Raw genomic sequence first — 21,620 nt, 5'->3', positions numbered from 1 at the left:
TCCAAGAAGTATTTGCGCTCTTGCACAAGAGTGGAAGAGTGCCTATGCTTTGGAAGCACAGCAGACCAGTGCAGGGGCTAATGCTTCATTGATCTTAGGAACACTCACACATTGTTAGTCAGGATGTCAGTCATTGATTTGAATAGGTTGAGAGGATAAGACAAGGCAAGGGGACAGGTGCTCAAAATCACGTGGATCCTCCACTGCACACAAAGCCAAGGGCAGCACAGTAATGGCACTTCTTTGCCCACTCTCTAGGTAAGTTCTAGCAAGAGTCTCCCCAGAGGGAACTGTCTCCTGGCCTGTTGTGCGTGCCCTTGGCTTTGTGTTTAGCAGAAGAGCCAAAGAGTTTCTGGCTTCTGCCTCTGTCTGTTTCCCATCGTCCCTGATTGTCTACACACCTTGGACATGTCAGGTAAGGCACTTGTCCTCCTGACAGCTCCCTCCTGAGTACTTTGGGACACCCCCTGCCCTCTGTGGGGTCCCAACCCCCAGTTTGAAAACCTCTGCACTACAGGGACAAAGTGCACCTTTAGAATGAAAGCTGGGTTGCTTTAACATTAATACAAGCAAAGCAGCATTAAGTAGCAGTAGGCATTACTCCTGTAATGTACACCTAAATAAGCAGGAGAGGAGTTAAGGTGTTATCTTTAGAGAAAGTAGTTTATATTCTAGTCACTTAGTTTCAAGTCTTAGCCAAAATGGCCCAGGAGTTAAAGAACACTGAAATGTGTTTGAGAAACTTTAGTAATTGTGAACTTTAGTTCACAGTAATTGATTATGTGAACATGGTCTAAACTTGCAGCATTACAGAAAGCACAGAATAATATTTACAATTACAGACCTTTGCCAAGTAAGCTTCTGCTCTATTTTTTGAGGGTAATGCATTTGCAGTTGGGCTGATGAACCCTCTTCCCAGGCTAGGAGTTCTGTTTAATGCTACATTGCTGCCAAGATTTCCAAGCTGCACTGTTCCCAAGACTGGACTTGCAGAAAGGCTTCCACTCACAAAGCTACTGGCAAATAAAGACCTGCTCCTCTGACGCTCATAAAGGATCTTTGCGTTGGCTTCTGCTAGTCTCTCATTAGCTCTGTAAAAACAACAACAAAAAACAGCACATGAGTAGTTATAACTGATTATCTTAAAATAATGGATACATAAAAGGGCCTTTTAGGATTGATCATCAACAGTAAAGGATCCAGCAGTCAAGAAATATGCCGCAGACTAGCACTTGGTAGGGTTGCAATGATGGCCTTGGAAAGGATATTTAGATGCCGTGATGTGTCTATACCTACAAAGATTAGAATAGTTCGGACAATGGTTTTCCCTGTGACACTCTATGGATGTGAAAGCTGCACTTTGAAGAAGCAAGAGAGAAAAAGCATTGATGCTTTGAAACTCTGGTGCTGGAGAAGACTTTTGAGGATACCATGGACAGCCAGGAAAACAAACAAATGGATCATGGAACAAATCAATTCAGAAATTTCACTCAAGGAACAATGACCAGGTTCAAATGATCATACTTTGGACACATTATGTGAAAACCCAGCTCCATCGAGAAGTCCATAATGCTGGGAAAAGTTCATTCATTCATCCATTCAATTTCTATACTGCCCTTCCAAAAATGGGTCCGGGCTATTTACACAGAGAATTAATATACTAGATAAAATGGATCCCTGTCCCCAAAGGGCTCATAATCTAAAAAAAAGTAACATAAGATAGACACCAGCAACAGTCACTGGAGGTACTGTGCTGGGGGTGGATAGGGCCAGTTACTCTCCCCCTGCTAAATAAAAGAGAATCACCACATTAAAAGGTGCCTCTTTGCCAAGTTAGCAGGGGACAGTTGAAGGAAAGAGAAGAAGCGGACGTCCAGCAGCAAGGTGGGTGGACTCGATTAGAACAATGAATGCACCACTGAGAGATCTTAAAGACCAAGTTGAAGACAAATCAACCAGGAGATAATCTAGCTATGTGGTCGCTAAGAGTTGACATCGACTTGACAGCAATCCATCAATCAATCAAAAGGGGGTGAAAACATGCAACCAATTGTTACCATATAGTCCCAGCTCTAAAGAGGAATACTTCTATCAGGGCTCCACCAGCGTGGAGCAGGATATTTTATTTATTGTTTGTTCGTTTATCATATTTTTATACCGCCTGATATGTACATCTCTATTTTAAATGCTGTTTGAGGTTTACAAGAGACTGGAAGAAAAATAAAATGAAACTTTCACTTCCCACCATCTTCTGAAACCTCCCCCCCCCCCGCCCACTGAGTTATCTAAGGCTGAAGACCACAAGTTCCGGATGGATCCGGCCTCAAATTGGAACAGTTTATTGTTGTGTAGCCAGAAAAGGGGAGGTTTCAGACAAGCACAAAATGAAGTGCTGTTTTTCTTTTCTTACCCCTAAAGCCTCTGCATGTGGCATGGGGAAGAGAGGTGTTCATTTTTTAAAAATCTTCACAGAGCCATTTTTAGAAGGGCGGTATATAAATCAAATAAGCAAACAAACATTCTCCCAAACTTAATTTCCTATTTCATTATACTAGAAGCCCTTCCCCCAGTTCCAGAAGAGGGTCCAGTCTCTCTCTAGAATATATTAGGTGGGTGGGGAGAGAAAAGAGTAGCAGGGGAAAAAAAAACTGAGCTAGCAGAGCTCAAGAAAGAAATCCACAAGCCTGCTCACAAGATAGAGGTGGTCTGGGAGGGTAAGGTGACCTCTCTTGATGAAGAAGCAAAAATGAAAAAGGATGCGGCCTGCAGTTCCAGGAGAAGTCATCTCAAAGTTTTGGAATGCCTTTTGGGAGCCTAGGAAGAAGTGTTCCTATAGCCCCAATCTTGAAAAAATACAATGTGCGGTGGGGCTATATTTACTCCTCCTACCCTGTTAAGAAGAGAGAGGAAAATTGGAGCCAGGGAATGTCCACATTACAAGATGCATCACCAGTCCCCAATTTCTCTTCTCTGTTCAAGATATTTTAAGCTGTAAGGACCTCTGCCCTCTTTACAAATTAGTTCACGAATCAGCTTTAAATAGGATCAGAGGGGAAAAAAATCCTCTTGCCCTAAGGACCTAATTAATCCCTCTTGCCCACCTCCTGGACTGTTTTAGCTTCAGAAGTGATCAGAGCTCTTAGAAATTTACACTGGGACAGAGGGGATTAGGGTCAGGGGATGTGCTCGATGAGGTACATACTCCCAACCCTAAATCTTCCCATACCAGAAGCTGTAACTGACTTAATCAAGCCATTTCCCTCCACCCCAAAATCTTGTTTTTCTTTTTTGCCCTCCAACCAACACCTTCAATATCCTGTGCTTCCTGGAGGACAATGCATGTTTTCAGTACTCATTAGACGATTTTTTTGGAGGGGGTGTCCTTTTTAAAAAAAAGCCTACAAATAATATTTTCTGAGAATCTGGGCAACACTCCTACCCCAGCTATGCTGTCAGTGGATCTCTTTTACTGGCTGGCTGAAAAGTATGGGGCCACCATATTTTTTAATTAGAAGGAACAAATGGGAAGAAGCAACAACATGCTGCAGCATATCCTCAGCTCTTACAGAAGAGCTCTTGTCCAGAGCTCTTGCCAGACTGGAACAGAGACTCTGCAGCAGTTTGGGGTTCATGGGGGACAGGAGAAAAGGACATCCCTCTGAAACCTCCAGAAGGGCAGAAAGGGTCAGGTCTGAGGACCCCCCCTCCAAACCAAACCAAACCCCACAGTATTTAATCATTATATAGCAGGGGAGATTTCTGGAGTGTTTTAAAAGGTTTTCTTTCTTTTCCTCTCTCTTGAAAACTGGGGGGATAGTTTTTTTTTTAAACTTGTGGCACAGATTCTGCTGCCCCACAATCTTTCCCTTACAGCTAAGGCAATTCCCTCCCCGCCGCCATACACAACTTTTTCTTTTATCTTCAACATCTGTAGATCTGATTCTTGTTGAGCTGTTTTGAGGGTTTCAATCAATCAATCAATCTCAATATACTTTTGCATAGCTGAGGAGTTTCTTATATATACAGAAACTAATACTTTGGGTAGCCCCATATCTCTTCCAAAACTGATAGGCACAGAGCCATTTTTATTTGAAATTAGACGTGATGATGATAGTAGACAAAGAGGCACTCAAAATATCTTAGGACTTATATTTTTGGGAACAGGAGTTTATATTTTGCCAGCTAAATAGTGAATACTCCTAAAACCAGATCAAAATTCAATATACCTGAGAGTTCTTTCAACACATTATTAATAATATGCATTTATTTCAAGCATATTCTAGTCATCAGCCTCTAGGAGAAATATGACTAATTGACTGTAGTTTTCAAACTTTTGAAATGTCTCCAGTAATTGATTTATGATATTCATATTTTCCTGATATGGTTCAGATTACAGTGCTTAAGGTCCCCATCTTGTCATGCTGGGCATCATTCTAAAAACAATGGGTAAAAAACTGCAGGGAAATACCACAGGGAAGATAACTATATTGCCACAAGAATTTTGACTTACCGATCTAATTTGCGTCCTAAAAACTTCCTCATTTTTTGCTCTTCTGAGTACAGAGCTTTATATTGTTCCAATTCAGTATGGTTGGACTCTCGAAAGAGATTGTGTTGCTTACTGCTTTTCTCTCTGGCCAGCTCCAATTCCAGTTCTCTAATTCTGTGCTCTAGCTGATTTCTTACAGTAGCATTATTAGATGCTCTTATCTGTTCTAACACTTCATGTGAGGCTGCCTGTGTCTAGGACATATTAATATTATTAATGTAGAAGAAAAAATACCTTCTGCTTATAGCCACATTTTCAATAAGCACTTATTAATCAAAGTGTTAAACAGCAAACAGATCTTTAGGCTCGATAAATGTAGCAAGTTATCTCAAGCATGGAGTTGCAATAAATTAGTATGTTTACCTGCAAAAACATATTCACTTCTTCCAGTTTTTTTCTTACATTTTGTCTAGCTCGCACTTCAATGTCACTTTTATAGTTTTCTATTTGGCGATGCTCTATCAAATTACCCTGTAGGTAACGTTGGAGGTTAGCTACTTCTTCTTCCAGCTGCTGATTGCGTTTCTTCAGTTTTTCATTACTCTTGTGAACTAACTTCAGAGAAGATAACTGTTCTTGTAGATCGTGATTTGTAGATTCCAACTGAGCACATCTTGTTGACTTAAGGTCCAGCTGGTGAGAAAGCTTGTTGACCTAAAAAAACAGAAGTTATTACTCAAAACACAGGGAACTAAACATCTTTTGCAGAATCAGAATGGGGGTGAGGGAGACTCTTCTCCCAAGGCTTACAACTGTCACTTCAAATTTGCATAAGCCCTGCCTCAAGAGTGACTGGGAGAAGATAACCAATTCTGGATACCCTGCTCTGCCATCCTGTGCTTCCTGGAGGACAATGCATGTTTTCAGTACTCATTAGATGATTTTTTTTTTTTTGGGGGGGTGTCCTTTTTTTTAAAAAGCCTACAAGAGGTAGGCCATCAGAGGTAGTGGTTAGGATATTATATATATTTTAACCAGGGCTGCAGCATTGATTAGACTAATAGATACAACCATTTTGACTAAAAAGGTACCTTCAGTGAATTGGGCTGCAGCTTTTAAACATTTTCAAATTATTGTTAATACATATATTTCTAAAAACTGCAGGTGCCACGCATTTTCTTAGAAGATGCATTTCCTCCTATGTGAGGTCTATGCCTGCTGCAATATAAGTGTAATCATCTAAACAAAGAAAGCACACATATACAAACAGGGTGTGGAAGTTAAGATGGGCACCATAAAAACAGGTTGCTTACCTGTAACAGGTGATCTGGTAGTGATCCGTTGAATCCATAAGTAGATGGGTTCTGCGCCTGCGCAGGCACCTCTCGGGCCGACTAGGTAGCTCCTCGCGACGCCCAACCGCCCTTCTGCACGTGCTACTGATCACTACTTATACTGGGCGGTGGGCGTCTTCCGTTAGTTTTCTGTGCAGACCGCTTTGCAATCTGCTTCCCAATGTTCTATCTGAGCCTCATACTTCTGCAGTGGGGTTGGTTTCTGGGCGGGTCTTATGGATTCAACGGATCACTACCAGATCACCTGTTACAGGTAAGCAACCTGTTTATCTGGATCGTGATCCGTTGATTCCATAAGTAGATGGGTGATTAGTTAGCTGCTCCCCTTTGGTGGCGGGTGCAGAAGGATGCCTTCTATGGCAACACCCTTTTCAAAACACTTCGCCCATATTCCGCCTGGCGCGCCATGCGGAGGTCCACTGCATAATGTTTTACAAACGGCTGCTGTGAAGACCAGGTTGCAGCCACACAGATGTCATCCATCTTAATGCCGGAAAGATGAGCTGCTGATGTCGAGTAAGCCCTGGTAGAGTGAGCTCTTACTGTCTTAGGTGGGGTAACCCCCTGCAGCCTATAAGTTAATAGGATCAGCTCCACCAACCAATGTGCAATACGCTGTCTAGACACTGGTTTTCCCTTACACTTGCCCTTGTAAGCCACAAACAGCTTATTTGTCTTTCTGAATTCTTTTGTCCCTTTCAAATAGTACAACAAACACCTGCGTACATCCAACGAGTGAAGCGCTATCTCCAATGTTGTCTGTGGGTCCTTAAAAAAGGTCGGCAAGACCACCTCCTGATTCAGATGGAACTCTGTGACTACCTTAGGGCGGAAACTAGGATCAAGCCTCATAACTACTTTATGTGGGTAGAACAGGGTGTAAGGCTTATCTGCTCTCAACGCAGACAATTCACCCACTCTTTTCGCTGTGGTTATTGCTATGAGGAATGCAGTCTTAAGTGTTAGCAACCTCAGGCTAGCCTCATGCAGTGGTTCAAACGGTTGTTCTGTCAATGCTGAAAGAACCAATGACAAACTCCATTGCTCTAAAGGTTCCTTAAGCGGTGGGTACATATTATTCAGCCCCTTCATAAACCTTCTACATTCGGGATGTGTAAATACAGTCTTTCCATCCCATCCTGGGAGTTTAGAAGATAAAGCTGCCAAATGTACCTTCAAAGAAACATTTGCTAAGCCCCTTAATTTTAGACTTGTCAAATACAGCAAAACCTGGCGCACTGATGCCCGCTTTGCATTGAACTTATTTAATTTTGCAAATGCCCTAAACCTTCTCCATTTACATAAATAACTACGCCTAGTTGACTTCCGTCTACTATTCAACAGAATAGTTCTCAGAAGTTTATTCTCCACGCTGTTAATTTCAGTGTTTGGATTTCTGGGTGTAGTATCCTTCCCTCCGCCCGCTGCAGGAGATCCGACACTGCTGGTAGACGGTAAAAGTCTCCTCTGCACAGGCGAAGCAGCAGGGCAAACCACGCTTGACGTGGCCACCACGGGGCGATCAGTATGCAATTGGCCCTGTCCCACAGCAGATGGGTGTACCGAGCCATACAAGCTGCATAATTTGCTATTCGTATAGCTAGGCTCGATGTGGCGTATAATCTACGACCCAAAACATCTATCTTCCTCCCCTCCTTGTCCGCAGGAGTTGTATGCCGGCGGCTGCCTTTTGATGTTGACGCGCAATCCACCACCATGGAGTTAGGATCCGGGTGGCGTAACAGGTACGTATTCTCTTCATCAAGGATCCTGTATAAGTTTTCTATGCGCTTTGATGTCGGATTAGCCGATTGTATGCTGTCCCATGCTGATTTAGCCGCCTTGGCAATGGCAGGGATCATTGGTAGAGAAACAGGGTGGGAAGATTTCGACTGAAACATCATGTTGTACACAGGGTCAGCAGACTCCGTTTCAGGTAGTTGCAAGTCCAAACCCAATGCCTCTGCCATTTCTCTGATTAGGGAATGGTAGGCCTTGAGTTCTTCTGTTGGGGATCTTGATAAACGCGGTGGAACCTCAGATGAAGGCTCCACCTGCCGACTGGCGTGATCTGAATCTGAATAGTCAGACTCAAAATCCCGTTGCGTCGAAGTTGGAGACGATTCCTTGGATGAAGGACTTGGAGGAGGCGGGGTGCTCTTTCTCTTTCGCTTTCCACTAGGCTTGTCCTGTGGCGCCCTCACAGGCACAGCCTGCTCCTCCCGGGGGGTGTCTTGTACACCTTCTCCATTCCCAGGTGCAGGTGACACATCACCTCTCACCACCGGTTGTTGTAGGGCAGGTTGCATGGCCTTCCACCTTAGGTACTCAGCATAGTCATGCGGCAAAGAATGTCTGAAACCACAAGTGTGCTCAGGCTGTGAAGTGGGGTGGCGTATACTCCCATCCGCGACGCCTGCCAATGGTTGCACTACAGCCATGGGTGATTGAAGTAAGCTCTCAGCCGCAGCCCTTGGGGAAAGTGATGGAGTCTTAGGAGGTGGAGGACTCTCTACCGCTTCCTCATCATCCTCTTCATCGTCCAATCCGGCACTCAGGAAACCCTGAAAAGTGGACTCAGCTGGAGTGTTAGGACCAGAGTCCAACAACTTCCTGAGAGCCGAAGTTGCGCTCCCATCAGAGCGTTGGCTACCTTGTTGCCTTGGGGTTGATGGAGATTGCTGTGGTGTATGAGCTGGCGACAGTGAGTGGCGCCTTCTCAGATGAGAGGCCTCACTCGGCCTCGATGTCGAGGAGGCTTTAGTCTTGCTCGCCTTCGATGTCGAGGGTGTCGCAGCCGAGCGATCCTTTCCTCTTTGCTCTCCCTTCGATGTCGAAGGCTTCGATGTCGAAGGAGTCGATGTCGAAGGTGTCGATGTCGAAGGCTTCTTCGATGTCGATGCCGGAGGAGGCTTCGATGTCGATGCTGACGGGGTGCGCATGCTCTGCGAAGCCGTAGCATCCGCTACTGGACTAGAAGCTTGCACCGATGATGGTGAAGGGGTCTCACGCCTATGTTCACTCCGATTAGAGTGCCCCGTACCGGCAGCTTCCGCAGCCTCCTGACGAAGCCTCTTTTCTCGCCGCTTCTGTTCCTTAGAAGAGATCTGCAAGGGTCTCTTAAAAGGTGTAGCGGTGGACACGGTTTTAGACTGTGAATCTACAGCTCCGTGTACCTCCCTCCCCGATGCCGATGTCGACAGTGTTTCAGGTCGAGGGGTGGGAGGGCGCAGCGCGTCTTCATACAGGGCCGCTCTCAGACGCAGAGCTCGGTTTGTCCTCGTCTGCTTAGAGAAGGCACAACAGATCTTGCAAGCCCCTGTGTTGTGCTCCTCTCCTAGGCATAGCAGACAGGAATCGTGGTGGTCGGTGGAGGGCAACTTAGCCCGACACCTCACACATCGCTTGAAGGTCGTTTTTGTCTCCATTTCTCAAGCGTTTGTCGTTAACAGTCCAGGTCAATCCAAAAAAATCCGTCCGATCTTTCTCCAAAACTAGTCCGTAAAGCCTTATTCCAGTCCAAAAACACAGTCCAAAGTCCAAATAGCCGATAATATCCGTCAAGAAAATAAATTACTTTTTTGCTACCGAGGAGCCCAAACGAGGTCTGAACGCTATGGCGGTCAAACAGAAACTAACGGAAGACGCCCACCGCCCAGTATAAGTAGTGATCAGTAGCACGTGCAGAAGGGCGGTTGGGCGTCGCGAGGAGCTACCTAGTCGGCCCGAGAGGTGCCTGCGCAGGCGCAGAACCCATCTACTTATGGAATCAACGGATCACGATCCAGATCATGCAGTTTCCATGCTTTTTAGAGCATAAGTGAAAACCAAAAGCATCTTAACCCTCATCTTAAAGGGAAGATTTTGGATGTACTGAATACACTGCCATTTTTCCAAATTAAATGCATTTCTGGAATTCCATAATGTTTTGCCGATACTCTGTATCTCCGAGTACCTGATCACTCTCATTAGTATACACTAATTTATGTGTTTCCATTTTAGTGACATAACGCCTACTTTCAGCCTGCCCAGTCTTGTTCATACAAAACAACAATCCTGAAAATTGTCACTTCAGTCAACATGTCACTTCAGTTAATAAAATATGTCACTTCAGTTAAAAGTTAATTTTTTCTTTTAAATTTAGAAAAGAAAAACAGGTTGCTTATCTGTAAATAATGATGTTTAAGTGATCCATAGACATTCATAATCTGAGGTTATGTCCCTGCACAGGACCTTGTGGGTGGAATGCTGAAGCTCCTCATGGTACTCAAGAACTGCCTATCATATTCAGCACATTTGTTATTTTAGATGATTTTGGCACCTCCTTCTTTGGTCCCTGGACAACTGCTTCACCAGATGATCATCCTGCAAATTTAAGTCCATAGACTAATAATTTTTCTTTTTCTTTTCTTTTTTGTTACTGCTGTGGGGAGGATGAGAAGTCTTATGGATGTCTACGGATCACTTAAAAATCATTAGTTACAAGTAAGCAACCTGTTTATCTTTAACATGATCTATGGGACATTCATAATCCTGGGTATTTAGTAAGCTTACCTAGGATGGTGGGTGCAGTAAGTTACTGTAAGACTTTCTTTAAAATACCTCTCCCAAAATTGGCAGCTGCAGCAAAGTGGACATCAAGTGTATAAAGTCTCACAAAGGGAAGGTCAGATTACCAAGTCACTGCCTCTGGTTTGAATCCTGGACAGATGAGCTGCCAAAGTTGCATAGGCTCTAGTTGAGTGTGCTCTAATGGTACGTGGAGGCTCAACAGTGAGTTTTGTAGGCCACTGATATGAGCTCTACAAGCCAATGTGACATACGTTGTTGTGAGATAGGTTGGTCCTTCGCTTTACCTTTTTAGGCTATGAATAGCCGCCTGCCCTTTCAAAATGACTTTGTCCTATCCAAGTAAAACAGGATGTGCTCTCCTCACATCCAAGGATGTTTCCAAAGGTGTGTTGGGACTCCTAGAAAAAGTTGGAAGCACAATATCTTGATTCAGATGAAAGTCAGACACCACCTTTGGCAGGAAAGCTGGGTCTATTTGCATAACTACCTTTTCTGGGAAGAACTCCTATATGGAGCATCAGCTCATAAGGCTGCTAACTCATGGACCCTCTTTGCCATAGTTATGGTGACCAGGAAGGCAGTCCTCAATGTGACCAGTTTCATAGGGATAGTTGCCACTGGCTCAAAAGGTTTCCCTGTGAGTGTGGATAGACTCCATAGTTGTATTGGTTGATGTATTGGGGGACAAGGATTATTTGGGCCTTTACAAAATCTTTTGCAATCACAGTGGGAGAGCTCAGTATGGCCATCCCATCCTTTATGTTGAGATATTGCTTTAGTGGGAACTTTAGCCAGCCCTGAGGTGGTTCTTTTTTTAGAGTAATCAAATATCGAACTGTCTCACAGTGGCCTCTTCAGGAAGAAAGTCCTTAATGGAAACGTAGCTCTTAATTCCCCCCCACGTATGGGCATAATTCCTCCTTTTATCTAGCAGCTGATCCTCCACACTGTCAGCTATAGACTGTGTAGATCTGGATCAAGTATCTGACCCCTGTCCTGAAATAGTAAGTCCAGATGTTATGGCAGTTCACCAGTACCTTCTGCCCAACAGGAGTAGTAGAACTGGAAATCATGCCTAGCATGGTCACCAGTGGGGCAGTAATATGCAAGCTGTGTTCTCTTGTAGAATTTTGGCTAGAATTCTGCTTATCACAGGAAAAGAAGGAAGTGCATATAACAGTTCGTTCCCCATGTTCCTGAAATGCACCCCCTTCTGAGTTCCTCCTGACACCTGCCCATGAGCAGTAGTTTGGGAGTTTTCTCCCAAAGAGGTCTATAGAAGTTCCCTAGCGTTGGAAGATTTGTTCTAAGTATTTGTGATGAATCTCCCACTTGTGGGTTTGTACTCCAAGTGTCACTCTGCTCAAATTATCTGCAAAAACATTTTCTGTTCCTTTTATATATAAAGCAATTGGTGTAATCCGGTGGACCATGCACCAGTCCCACAATTATATGCTGAGGGTGCATAGTGACCAGGAAACTGTACCTCTGTGTCTGTTTAAGTATGCAATGGCAGTAGCGTTGTTGTTCCACCAGTAGAATCTTCCCTTTTATAAGTGGGAGGAAAGATCTCAGTGCAAGGAACACTGCCATCAGTTCTAGGAAGTTTTTGTGTAATTGCCGTTGATGGCAGATCCAGGTGCCCTGTGTTTTGCAATCTTTGCAGAGGGACGCATCGGTGGTGACTCTTACAGGGGACAGGAGCTGGAAGGGAACTCCGGCTAACAAATTTGTTTTGGAGGTCCACCATCGCAGAGATGATAGAACTTTTGTAGAGATGTCTAGGAGTTACTGCTGACTGTATATGTTTGGCTTGAAGAGAAACAGGAACCATACCTAAAGGGGGCGCATCCTTAAGTGTGCATACAGAACTGTTGCATTGCAGGATGCCATCAATCCTAGAAGTCTATGGATATGATGTGCCTGCTGAAGTGGTGTTTTCCCAAAGGATTGTACCAGATTTCCTATTAAAATTTCTCTCTCTTCTGGTAAGTATACCTTTTTTGTTGTTTCTAATATTGCTCCTATGTACTGAAGCCATTTGACAGGGTGCAAGTTGGACTTCATCCAATTTACCTGGATTCTAGGACTTCTAGGAGATATAGAACATACTGTATCAGAGAACATAACTTTTTTGTGCTGCAAGCAGTCAGGAGCCAGTCGTCTAGAAATGGAAAGATTGAAATTCCTTCTGTCCTCAGGTGTGCAATGATGACAGCCATGCACTTCTTTAAGACCCATGGTGCAGGGGGCAATCCAAACAGGAGCATATTGTACTGGTACACTGCACTTCCTACCATGAATCAGAAGTACTTTCTGTGGTTGTATTTGGACTTTTAATAATTCTCCATCATGGTGTCCATTTTGTCATTTAATAACCCCTTCCCATCAGAGGGAAGGTTCTCAATCTTGTCTTTCATGTCCGCTTGTAGATTTACAGACCTAAGCCACACATGGCACCTTAGAGACACAGCGGTGGCAAGTGGCCTGGACTCTGTCTCAGCCAAGTTCTTGCTGTGCTGAGGTGTCATTTAGTGATGTCAACAGACTTTACAAAGGTGCTTTGAACTTTAGTTGAAAATCTTCTGGCAGGTTCTTAATAACTTTGAATAAGTTATCCCAAACTGAATGCTGAAATTAGCCATACCAGGCCATGTAATTTACTATTTTGATCAAAAGAGAGGCTGTGGAATAGACTCTTCTGCCCATAGTGTCCATCTTCCGTCCTTCCTTGTCCACTATGGTGCAATGGTCGTGAGTGGATTTAGTGCTTGTCGCACAACCAATAACTAAAGAAATTAGGCAAAGGGTGTTTAAGCAGAAAGGAAGAGTGCTTTCAGGGGTTGGCTCCTGAATTCTGGTCAAGAAAGTTGCAGTCACAGTAGCAGGGATTTTGAAACTTGTAAATCCAGACTGCACTTCCAAAGCTGGAGGGCCTCACCTCTGAGCAGTAAATTGTGGTAAGGAATCACTACGTGTAGATCACATTTGTACCATGAATGTAGACTTCTGAGCATTCCATTGCCTGTATTACTTGAAATCATAAGGCAAGAATAGCAATATAGAGCAGCAGTACTCTTTAATTGCTGATCGACCTTGCAGACAAGTGTGGTGGTATGAGCAATCCAATGATATTGGTGAACTCCAGTACCCAGTGCATGTGCAACAATGACAGCAGTGTGATGGAGCTCCTTGTGTGTCTCCAGATGCCATGTGCATGGAACATGAGTAGTACTTAGTCGGTAACATCAAGGGACTCTTAGGAATAGGGATAAGTTCCGTCTCCATGTTGTCCTCAACATCCAGACCCTGGCTTATGAAGCCTTTGAATGCTGACATTGACAGGATGGTTTCTGCTGAATCCAGAAGAGAAAGTAGAGAATATGTCACTGTGTGACATGGCCTCTGTACTAATTCCGTCAGCATGTCCTCCTCAACATTAATAATCAATGTCAAAGGAGATGGATGATCTAGAGGTCGAGAGTGATTATCTGTCAACACCAGAGGCACCATTAACATGTGTCAACATTACAAGTTGGTTGGTAGAAGCAGGTTTACTCGTTAACTAGACACAAACTCCGATATCTTTTTCAATAGCCATGTTTGACTCGGTGTCTGAGTGCTTTGAGGCTTAGAAGGCTGGACTGTAAATAGAGATGGAGACCGAAGGGATTTCTATGACATTGAAATTGATGATAAATATTTATATACTGCTTTTCAATAAAGGTTCCCAAACATGGTTCCATCTCATGTGTTCTCTGTTTCTTTGAAGGAGAAGTCAGGCACGCGTCCTCATCAGAGGTTCCTTTATTCTTCTTATGTGGTGCGCTACCAAGGTGGAATCCCTTGACACATCAAGCCAGGCACTTGAACCCGAGCTATATCAGCCAAGCACTTGAACTGAAGCTCAAGCTCCCTCAAGGTCGAACTTGTGCTTGACACTGAAGGCTTAGGTTGCAGATTTTACACGTCTGGGTACTGTGATCTTCACCCAAGCATGAGAGACAGGAGTTGTAGTGATTGGTAGAGGGCAATTTCCCACCGCACTCCCTGCAGTTTTTAAACGTTTTCTTCTGGTCTACTAAGAAAAGAGTAAGTTGGGAAACAAGCTGTGTCATTCCGAAATAACAGTTCAAGCCAAATTAACTAAGTCAACATCCAAACCAAGAGCATAGTCCAAAGCCAGTCCGAACTTCTAATTAAGTAGTAAAACTCACAACAGTGTAGGTCTCATTTTTTAAAAAAGCAGAACCAAATCTGACGAGGAGCAGAGTTTGACTAGGTGAACACTAAGGTGATCGCAAAGGAACTAAAGAAGGAGGTACTCTAACCATCAAAATAAAATAAACTGAGAATGAGAGGTGGTTCTTGAACACCACGAGAAGCTTGAACATTCCACCCACAAGGTCCTGCGCAGGTACAGAACCCAGGATTATTAATGTACTATGGATCACATTAAAGATCTAGATCTTGTAGATACTTTATGTAAAACAGCTTAATACAATTTCCTTTTATAAAGTAAACACTATAATATACCTTTGTTCTTAATTTTTCAACTTGAGTGTCCACGTATCTTTTTTTAACTTCTTGAAATCTCGTTTGAGATGAACACTCTCCATTCTCGCTATCTTTCAGTTTCTTTTCAGCTGCTTTTAAAAGCTTCTTAGTTCTGCATTGAAAATATTACAGAAGGCAGATGAAAGACCTATGAGAAAAACCTGGAATATACTTAATTTTCTTTAAATATTTTACAGAAATTTATAATTTCATTCAGAAATATTTTTCCTACGGCAGAACATACAAGAACTGATGCCATGAAAGAACTACGAAGCAGAGCAGTTTGAGACTGTATTTCAGAACACGTTAACTAAGCTGTTAATACCCAGTTTCAATATACTATTTCAAAATTACCACAAACCCAAATTGAGAAAATCATGCCACAATACAGAAAGTATACTAGTTAACTAGCAAAGTGTATGCCAGTTGGATAGGTTTCACTGGTGTAGCAGATTTCCTATAACTCAGGCTATCCTTGGGCAGTGATAGCAGCAGTTTCACAGAGGACGAAGAATAAATAATTGCCTCCACATCCTCTGTTGTGCTGCCTCTCCCACTTTTACTCTCCCTGCAGCAACAGTATTTCTGCCAACAGGGACACTAGAGGCAAGAATCCAATACTCTGAAAGCCAACGTGTAACAAGAATCAGTTCCTTGTGTGACATTTTAAAGACAAATACATTTATTACAGCATAAGCTCTCATGGTCTAGAGCCCATGTCATCAGATGCATAAAGTGTTATCTCCAGTTGGTAGACACAAACACACACACACGGATGCAGAGATGGAAAAGTGTAATCAGTGAAGCCAAGCAGCCAAGAATTGCAAGATACAAAGGGATGGTGACAATTCACAACAGCAGTACTTAGTGATAACACCATCTTATTAGATTTGCTAAAAAAATTAACACACACCTATAGTGGGAGAGGAAACCCAATCATTTCAAGCCAAACCAACAAGAATTGAACTGATAAATTCTACATTATTATACACTGAAGCTCCTTTGTTTAAGAATGGTGAATTTCAAGTCAGCAGCTGTGTCCAGGGCTAATGAAATGTTATCCCACTGGCTTTCTGAATTTTGCCATTATTGATGACTGATTTATAGGAAGATGTTTTGCTGTGGCGGCCAAATTTGGAAGATCAGTACTTAAAAGGGTGCTACAGTATCTTGTGGCTCCCGCCACCAACAGGGAAGTTAGTAAATCATCCAATATTTATGACTGTTGTGGATCACTATCCAGATAAAGAGGTTGCTTACCTGTAAGAGATGATCTGGTAGTGATCCACGACATTCATAACCCCTCCGCAGCCATCCCTGCAGCAAAGCGCAAGCAACTTTATTTTAAAAAGCCAGCCAACAAGAAACTGAAAGTGGGATGCCTAACCACCGATATAAGAGGACTTGGAGCATGTGCAGCGGGCAGTTGGAGGCATCTTGAGGAGCAAACGAATTTTACCTGAAGTGGTCTGCGCAGGCGCAGAACCCTCCAATATTTATGACTGCTGTGGATCACTATCCAGACAGATTCCCACCAGCGAAATATAGGCAGATATGACAAAGGGCTTTCCTTTACTCTCTCACCCTTAGACCTCTATCCCCCTTCCTAGTATAGCAACTTGGTGACATGCCTAACTAACCACTTTTTCATTTCCTGTACTCCATTACCCCTCAATAAAGCAACTCTTTGTTTTCAAAGTCACGTCTTTACACTCTCTCTTTCCAGTGTGTCCATGTTGTGGCTGCCTGTCTTACACAGCTCTTAAGCTATTTTTATTGCTGTTCACAGGTCTGCACCATTTGATGCTGATTTCCCCCATCTGAGCCAAAACATAGTCATGGAGGGTGTTAGCCAATAAGCCTCCTGAAGATCTTGTAACACTGCTCTGCAAATCTTGCAGAACAGAGCATTTGCTGTGAATGCAGCCAAGATATATGCCAATCTTAAGTCTTAAGAGATTTAGAAGTCTTTAAAAGAGTCCTAAAAACATCTTTTTGGCCTGGGCTTTAATGATTACTGAAATGTTTTTAAACTGGATTTTAATTTTTTTAAAGTAAGTTATTTGTTTTTTATCTGTTTTTATATTTGTGAACTATCTAGAGTCATATGGGTGAGGCAATATAAAAATCTAATAAAATTGCTCTCTGGTGCAGCAGAAGCAGTGTCCACTGTAGTGGGCATAAATGTAGTCTGGCCCAATGAACTGAGTTTAGTGAAGTGACAATCTCCCACTCACCCACTGACAGTAAACTGATTGAAACCCTGAGGTCGATAAACTCCCTTCAACAGATCTCAAGGAGGCCTAATACAAGCAAGACAAGACCAAAACTGGGAGGGTCTGTCTCATGTGAAACAAATCGATTTGTATGGCCCTCTCTCCATAGAACATGTGTTTTATATAGTACTGTTTTATATAAGTTTTTAAATTTTTAAACAGAGATTATTTTTAAATTTATATTTAATATCTATACTTTTTGTATTTTGATTGTGCATTGTTTTCATTATATTGTAAACAACTTTGAGATTTTAATGAAAAGCAGTATAGAAATCAAATGAAACAAGCAAACAAAACAAGTGGGAAGTTCAACCTGTGAATGATACGCTCCTCCACTGTGTGAGAAATGTCACTGTGCAGGATGGTCATTGATGATGTGACTGGTTTTAACAGGGAACTGTAGATGACACATCATGTTCTATCATTTTGTCTTCTGGGTCTGTCCTATAGTAGGTTTTTCCTGTGGATCAGTCTGGCCTTGCCAAATTATGTTTTCCTTGGATGGGCACTTTAGTTTTAGGAATGTCTGATGTAAATCCTTAAGGTGCAAATCCCTTTACTACGAGAGCAAACAAATATGGCTGCCTTTCAGGGCTTGACTACAGTTAATGTCGTAACTACAGACAATGGCTTTTTATATCTATCTATATAACCCCTGCTAACTTGGTAAAGAGGCACTTTTAACGTGGTGATTCTCTTTATTTAGCAGAGGGAGAGTAACTGGCCCTATCCACCCCAGCACAGTACCTCAAGTGAGTGTTGCTGGTGCCTATCTTATGTTTCTTTTAGATTGTGAGCTCTTTGGGGACAGGGCTCCATCTTATTTGTTTATTTCTCTATGTAAACCGTCCTGAGCCATTTTTGGAAGGGCGCTATAGAAATCAAGTGCAGGGGGAGGAAATAATTAATAATAATAATGTCAACTCAGTCAACTACAAAAAACAACTTTACTGGGAACAGCCTATATTTTGCAATGATATCTATAATAATAACAACAATATTAATAATAAAATTCAGCCATTCCAGGTCCCTGGGAAGGTCTCGATGTCTGGATAAAGAAGCAGGTTGCTCACCTGTAACTGATTATCTGGTAGTGATCCGTTGATATCCATTCGAATGGGTTCTGTGCCTGCGCGGAAGCCTCTTGGTGTCAAGTTCCACAGCTCCTTACAGTGCCTGCGCCCCACCCCACGTGGCTATTTAAGGCGGGAGGAAGCGCAGGCACCTCGGTTCCTTGGAAACCACTGAAGCAGTCGTGAAGTGTGATGTAACAGGTAATTTCTACTGACAAAAGGCAAGTACTACTGCGGAGGGGAGGTTCGGGAGGGTCTAATGGGTATCAATGGATCACTACCAGATCATCAGTTACAGGTGAGCAACCTGTATCTGGGGCATGATCCGTCGAATCCATTAGAATGGGTGTTTAGTTAGCTCCGTAAAGGAGGGAGCAGTAGAATCACTGCAACACCCTTTTAAGAACACCTCTCCCAAAGTTTGCCTCCGCCGCAGACTGCAAGTCAATAGCATAATGCTTCACAAATGGCTGTTCAGAAGACTAGGTGGCAGCTTTACAGATGTCCTGGAAGGATATACCAGATAGGTGTGCTGCTGAAGCCCCATAAGCCCTAGTTAAATGTGCTCTTACAGACTTTGGGGGTTGAATTTTTTGAGCCATGTAGGCTAGCAAGATAATTTCTACCAGCCAGTGTGAGAGTCTTTGTTGTGACAAGGCTTAGCCCACTGTGTTCCCCTTATATGAAAGAAACATTTTCTTTGTTTTCCACAGAGCTTTGGTGTTTGAGAGATAAAACAGCAGAGCCCTGCACACGTCTAAAGAATGCAAAGCCTTTTCTAAAGGTGAAGTTGGGGAATGAAAGAAAGTAGGTAGAACAATGTCTTGGTTTATATGGAAGTCCGACACAATCTTCGGCAAGAAGGAGATGTCAGGGCGTAGGAGTACCTTGTCCAGATAGAAACGGGCGTATGGAACATCCATGCGGAGAGCTGTAAGTTTGCTCACCCCACGAGCCGTGGTAATAGCCACCAAGAAGGCAGTTTTCAAGGATGTTAGTTTCATACTTGCTGATTTCATCGGCTCAAAAGGAGGTTCCATTAAAGCCAAAAGGACCAAGGATATGCTCCATTGTTCTACTGGTTGACAGAAGGGCGGATACAGATTATTAAGACCCTTCAGGAAGCTTTTGCAAGAAGGATGGGGGAAAACTGTTTTGCCATCCCAGCCCAGATGTTTTGCAGATAGTGCTGCTAGGTGTACTTTGATGGACTCATTGGAAAGATTTGTGGTCTTTAAGTGTGGTAAGGTAGAGGAGGACCTGTCATAAAGATGCTTTAATGGGGCAGAACCCATTCCTTGTGGCATAGGAGATGAAACGCTTCCACTTCCCCGCGTAATTCTTTCTTGTGGAGGGTTTTTGTTCATTTAGAAAGATTCTTTTCAGAAGCTGATCCTCCACGCCGTGAGTTGTAGCGTGAGAACATATGGGTGTAGGACCTGTCCGTCATCCTGTATCAGAAGATCAGAACGTGCCGGAAGCCTCTTGTAGGTGTGAGAGGAGAGTCTGAGTAGATGTGGAAACCACGCCTGGCGGGGCCACCACGGCGTGACCAGAATGCACCTCACAGGTTCTCTTAGAATCCTTGCTACAACTCTGCTCACCAAGGACAACGGTGGGAACATGTAACTCAGGTACTGTGACCACTCCATCTGGAAGGCATTTCCCATGGAGAAAGGGTCGTGGCCTGCTCTGGAGTAGTAGCGCTTGCACTTTGCATTCTGTACTGTAGCAAAGAAGTCTACTTCCGGGAACCCCCACTGGTCACAAATCGGCCACAAGTAGAGGTTGTTGAGTTCCCATTCATGACGGGTGTCCGTCAAGAACGAGGGGCTTAGGTTGTCTGCCAGAACATTGTCTGTCCCCTTGATGTGCAGGGCTACGGGGTGATGCTATTCTTGATGCACCCATGCCAAATCTGAATGCTGAGCCTGCAAAGAGACCTGGAGACTGCCCGCCCCCCGCCCCCCGTCGGTTGATGTAAGCAATTGCAGTGGTGTTGTCCAACTGCAGTTGCACTACCCGACCTCTGAGCATCAGGAGGAAGGCCTTCATGGCTTGAAAAACCGCAAGTAACTCCAGGAAATTTATGTGAAGTAGGTGCTGGGCATTTGTCCATAGTCCTTGTGCCAATCCGGCATTGTAATGCACCCCCCCCAGCCTGAGGGAGGCATTGATTGTCACCCACATAGATGGGGGTTGCAGATGGAAAGGGATTCCCCTCAGTACATTGAGCCTCTGAGTCCACCAGGATAGAGAACATAAAATTGGTAGTGGGACCTGAAGTTGTTTCTTGGGGCTGTCCGTGTCCAGATGGAAGGAGGATAGGAACCATAGTTGAAGCTTCCTCATCTTTAGATGAGTGTAATGAACCATTGACTTGCAGGAAGCCATTAGTCCCAGGAAGCACTGGATCTGCTGAGCCGGCTGCAGTGGGGTGGATTGAAACTGCCATATTAAGTTGGTAATGGCAAGATAGTGGTCTTCTTGTAGAAAAGCCCTCCCCGCATCCGTATCCAGAATGGCTCCTATGTAGGATATGGTCGTCATTGGAGTCAGATGTGATTTTTTTCCAGCTGACCTGGATTCCCAGGGCCTGGAGAAGCTTCAACATATTCTTTATCTGTGAAAGTAACTCTCATTTGTCTCCTGATGTCAGGAGCCAATCGTTGAGAAAAGGGTATATCTTCAGGCCTCTCATTCTGAGATGAGCTACTACTACCACCATGCATTTGGTAAATACACATGGGGCAGTGCAGAGTCCGAAGGGAAGAACTTGGTACTGATAGACTGTGTTGCCCACAGTGAACCTCAGGTACTTTCGGTAGGAAGGACGGATTCCTATGTGAAAATAGACATCCTTTAGATCTAACGTCACTAGCCACCACTCCTGATACAGAAGTGGTAGGATGTCCTGTAACGCTGTCGCCTGATACCTTTTCACTCGGACAAATTTGTTGAGTTGTCTGAGGACCATTATAGGTTGGAGTCCTCCATCCTTCTTTGGTACCTGGAAGCAGCGGGAGTAAAACCCCTCCTGCCTCTGAGCCCATCACACACGGATTGTCACTTGCTTTTGCAGGAGTTCTTGTGTTTCCTGAAGTAAGGCAGGGGTTGCCTTCGTGAAGTGTAGACCCCGAAATTGAGGGCGAGTTTTGAACTCAATTGCATAGCCAGACAGGATAATTTTCAAGACCCACCGATCTGATGTTATGTGGCGCCATGCTTGTGCATGACTTGCTAATCTGGTGGTGGTGATGGCTGTCGGGTTGGCAAATCAGTGTTGTAGGCCAACAAC

At 43.7% G+C, this 21,620-nt stretch overlaps 1 protein-coding gene across 5 annotated transcripts in view; it reads right to left on the bottom strand.

Moving 5' to 3' along the window:
• The window catches only part of LOC128327012 (ankyrin repeat domain-containing protein 26-like), a 241,575-nt gene that overhangs the window by 29,587 nt on the left and 190,368 nt on the right, over positions 1–21,620 (bottom strand). For 4 of the 5 annotated variants that reach the window (XM_053255066.1, XM_053255067.1, XM_053255068.1 and 1 more), the window contains 4 exons: positions 14,953–15,085; positions 4,913–5,203; positions 4,511–4,743; positions 845–1,091 (listed from right to left, as the gene is read on the bottom strand). In XM_053255066.1, the coding sequence (XP_053111041.1) occupies positions 845–1,091; positions 4,511–4,743; positions 4,913–5,203; positions 14,953–15,085 (904 nt within the window). Of the gene's footprint in view, positions 1–844; positions 1,092–4,510; positions 4,744–4,912; positions 5,204–14,952; positions 15,086–21,620 lie in introns of those variants that run through there. The other variant, XM_053255069.1, reaches the window with a different exon arrangement.

The sequence above is a fragment of the Hemicordylus capensis genome, chromosome 5, assembly GCF_027244095.1.
Source record: "Hemicordylus capensis ecotype Gifberg chromosome 5, rHemCap1.1.pri, whole genome shotgun sequence".
In the NCBI taxonomy this organism is placed as follows: domain Eukaryota; kingdom Metazoa; phylum Chordata; class Lepidosauria; order Squamata; family Cordylidae; genus Hemicordylus; species Hemicordylus capensis.
Note: the sequence above shows the minus strand (reverse complement) of the source record. Positions and strands in the feature narration are given on the sequence as shown.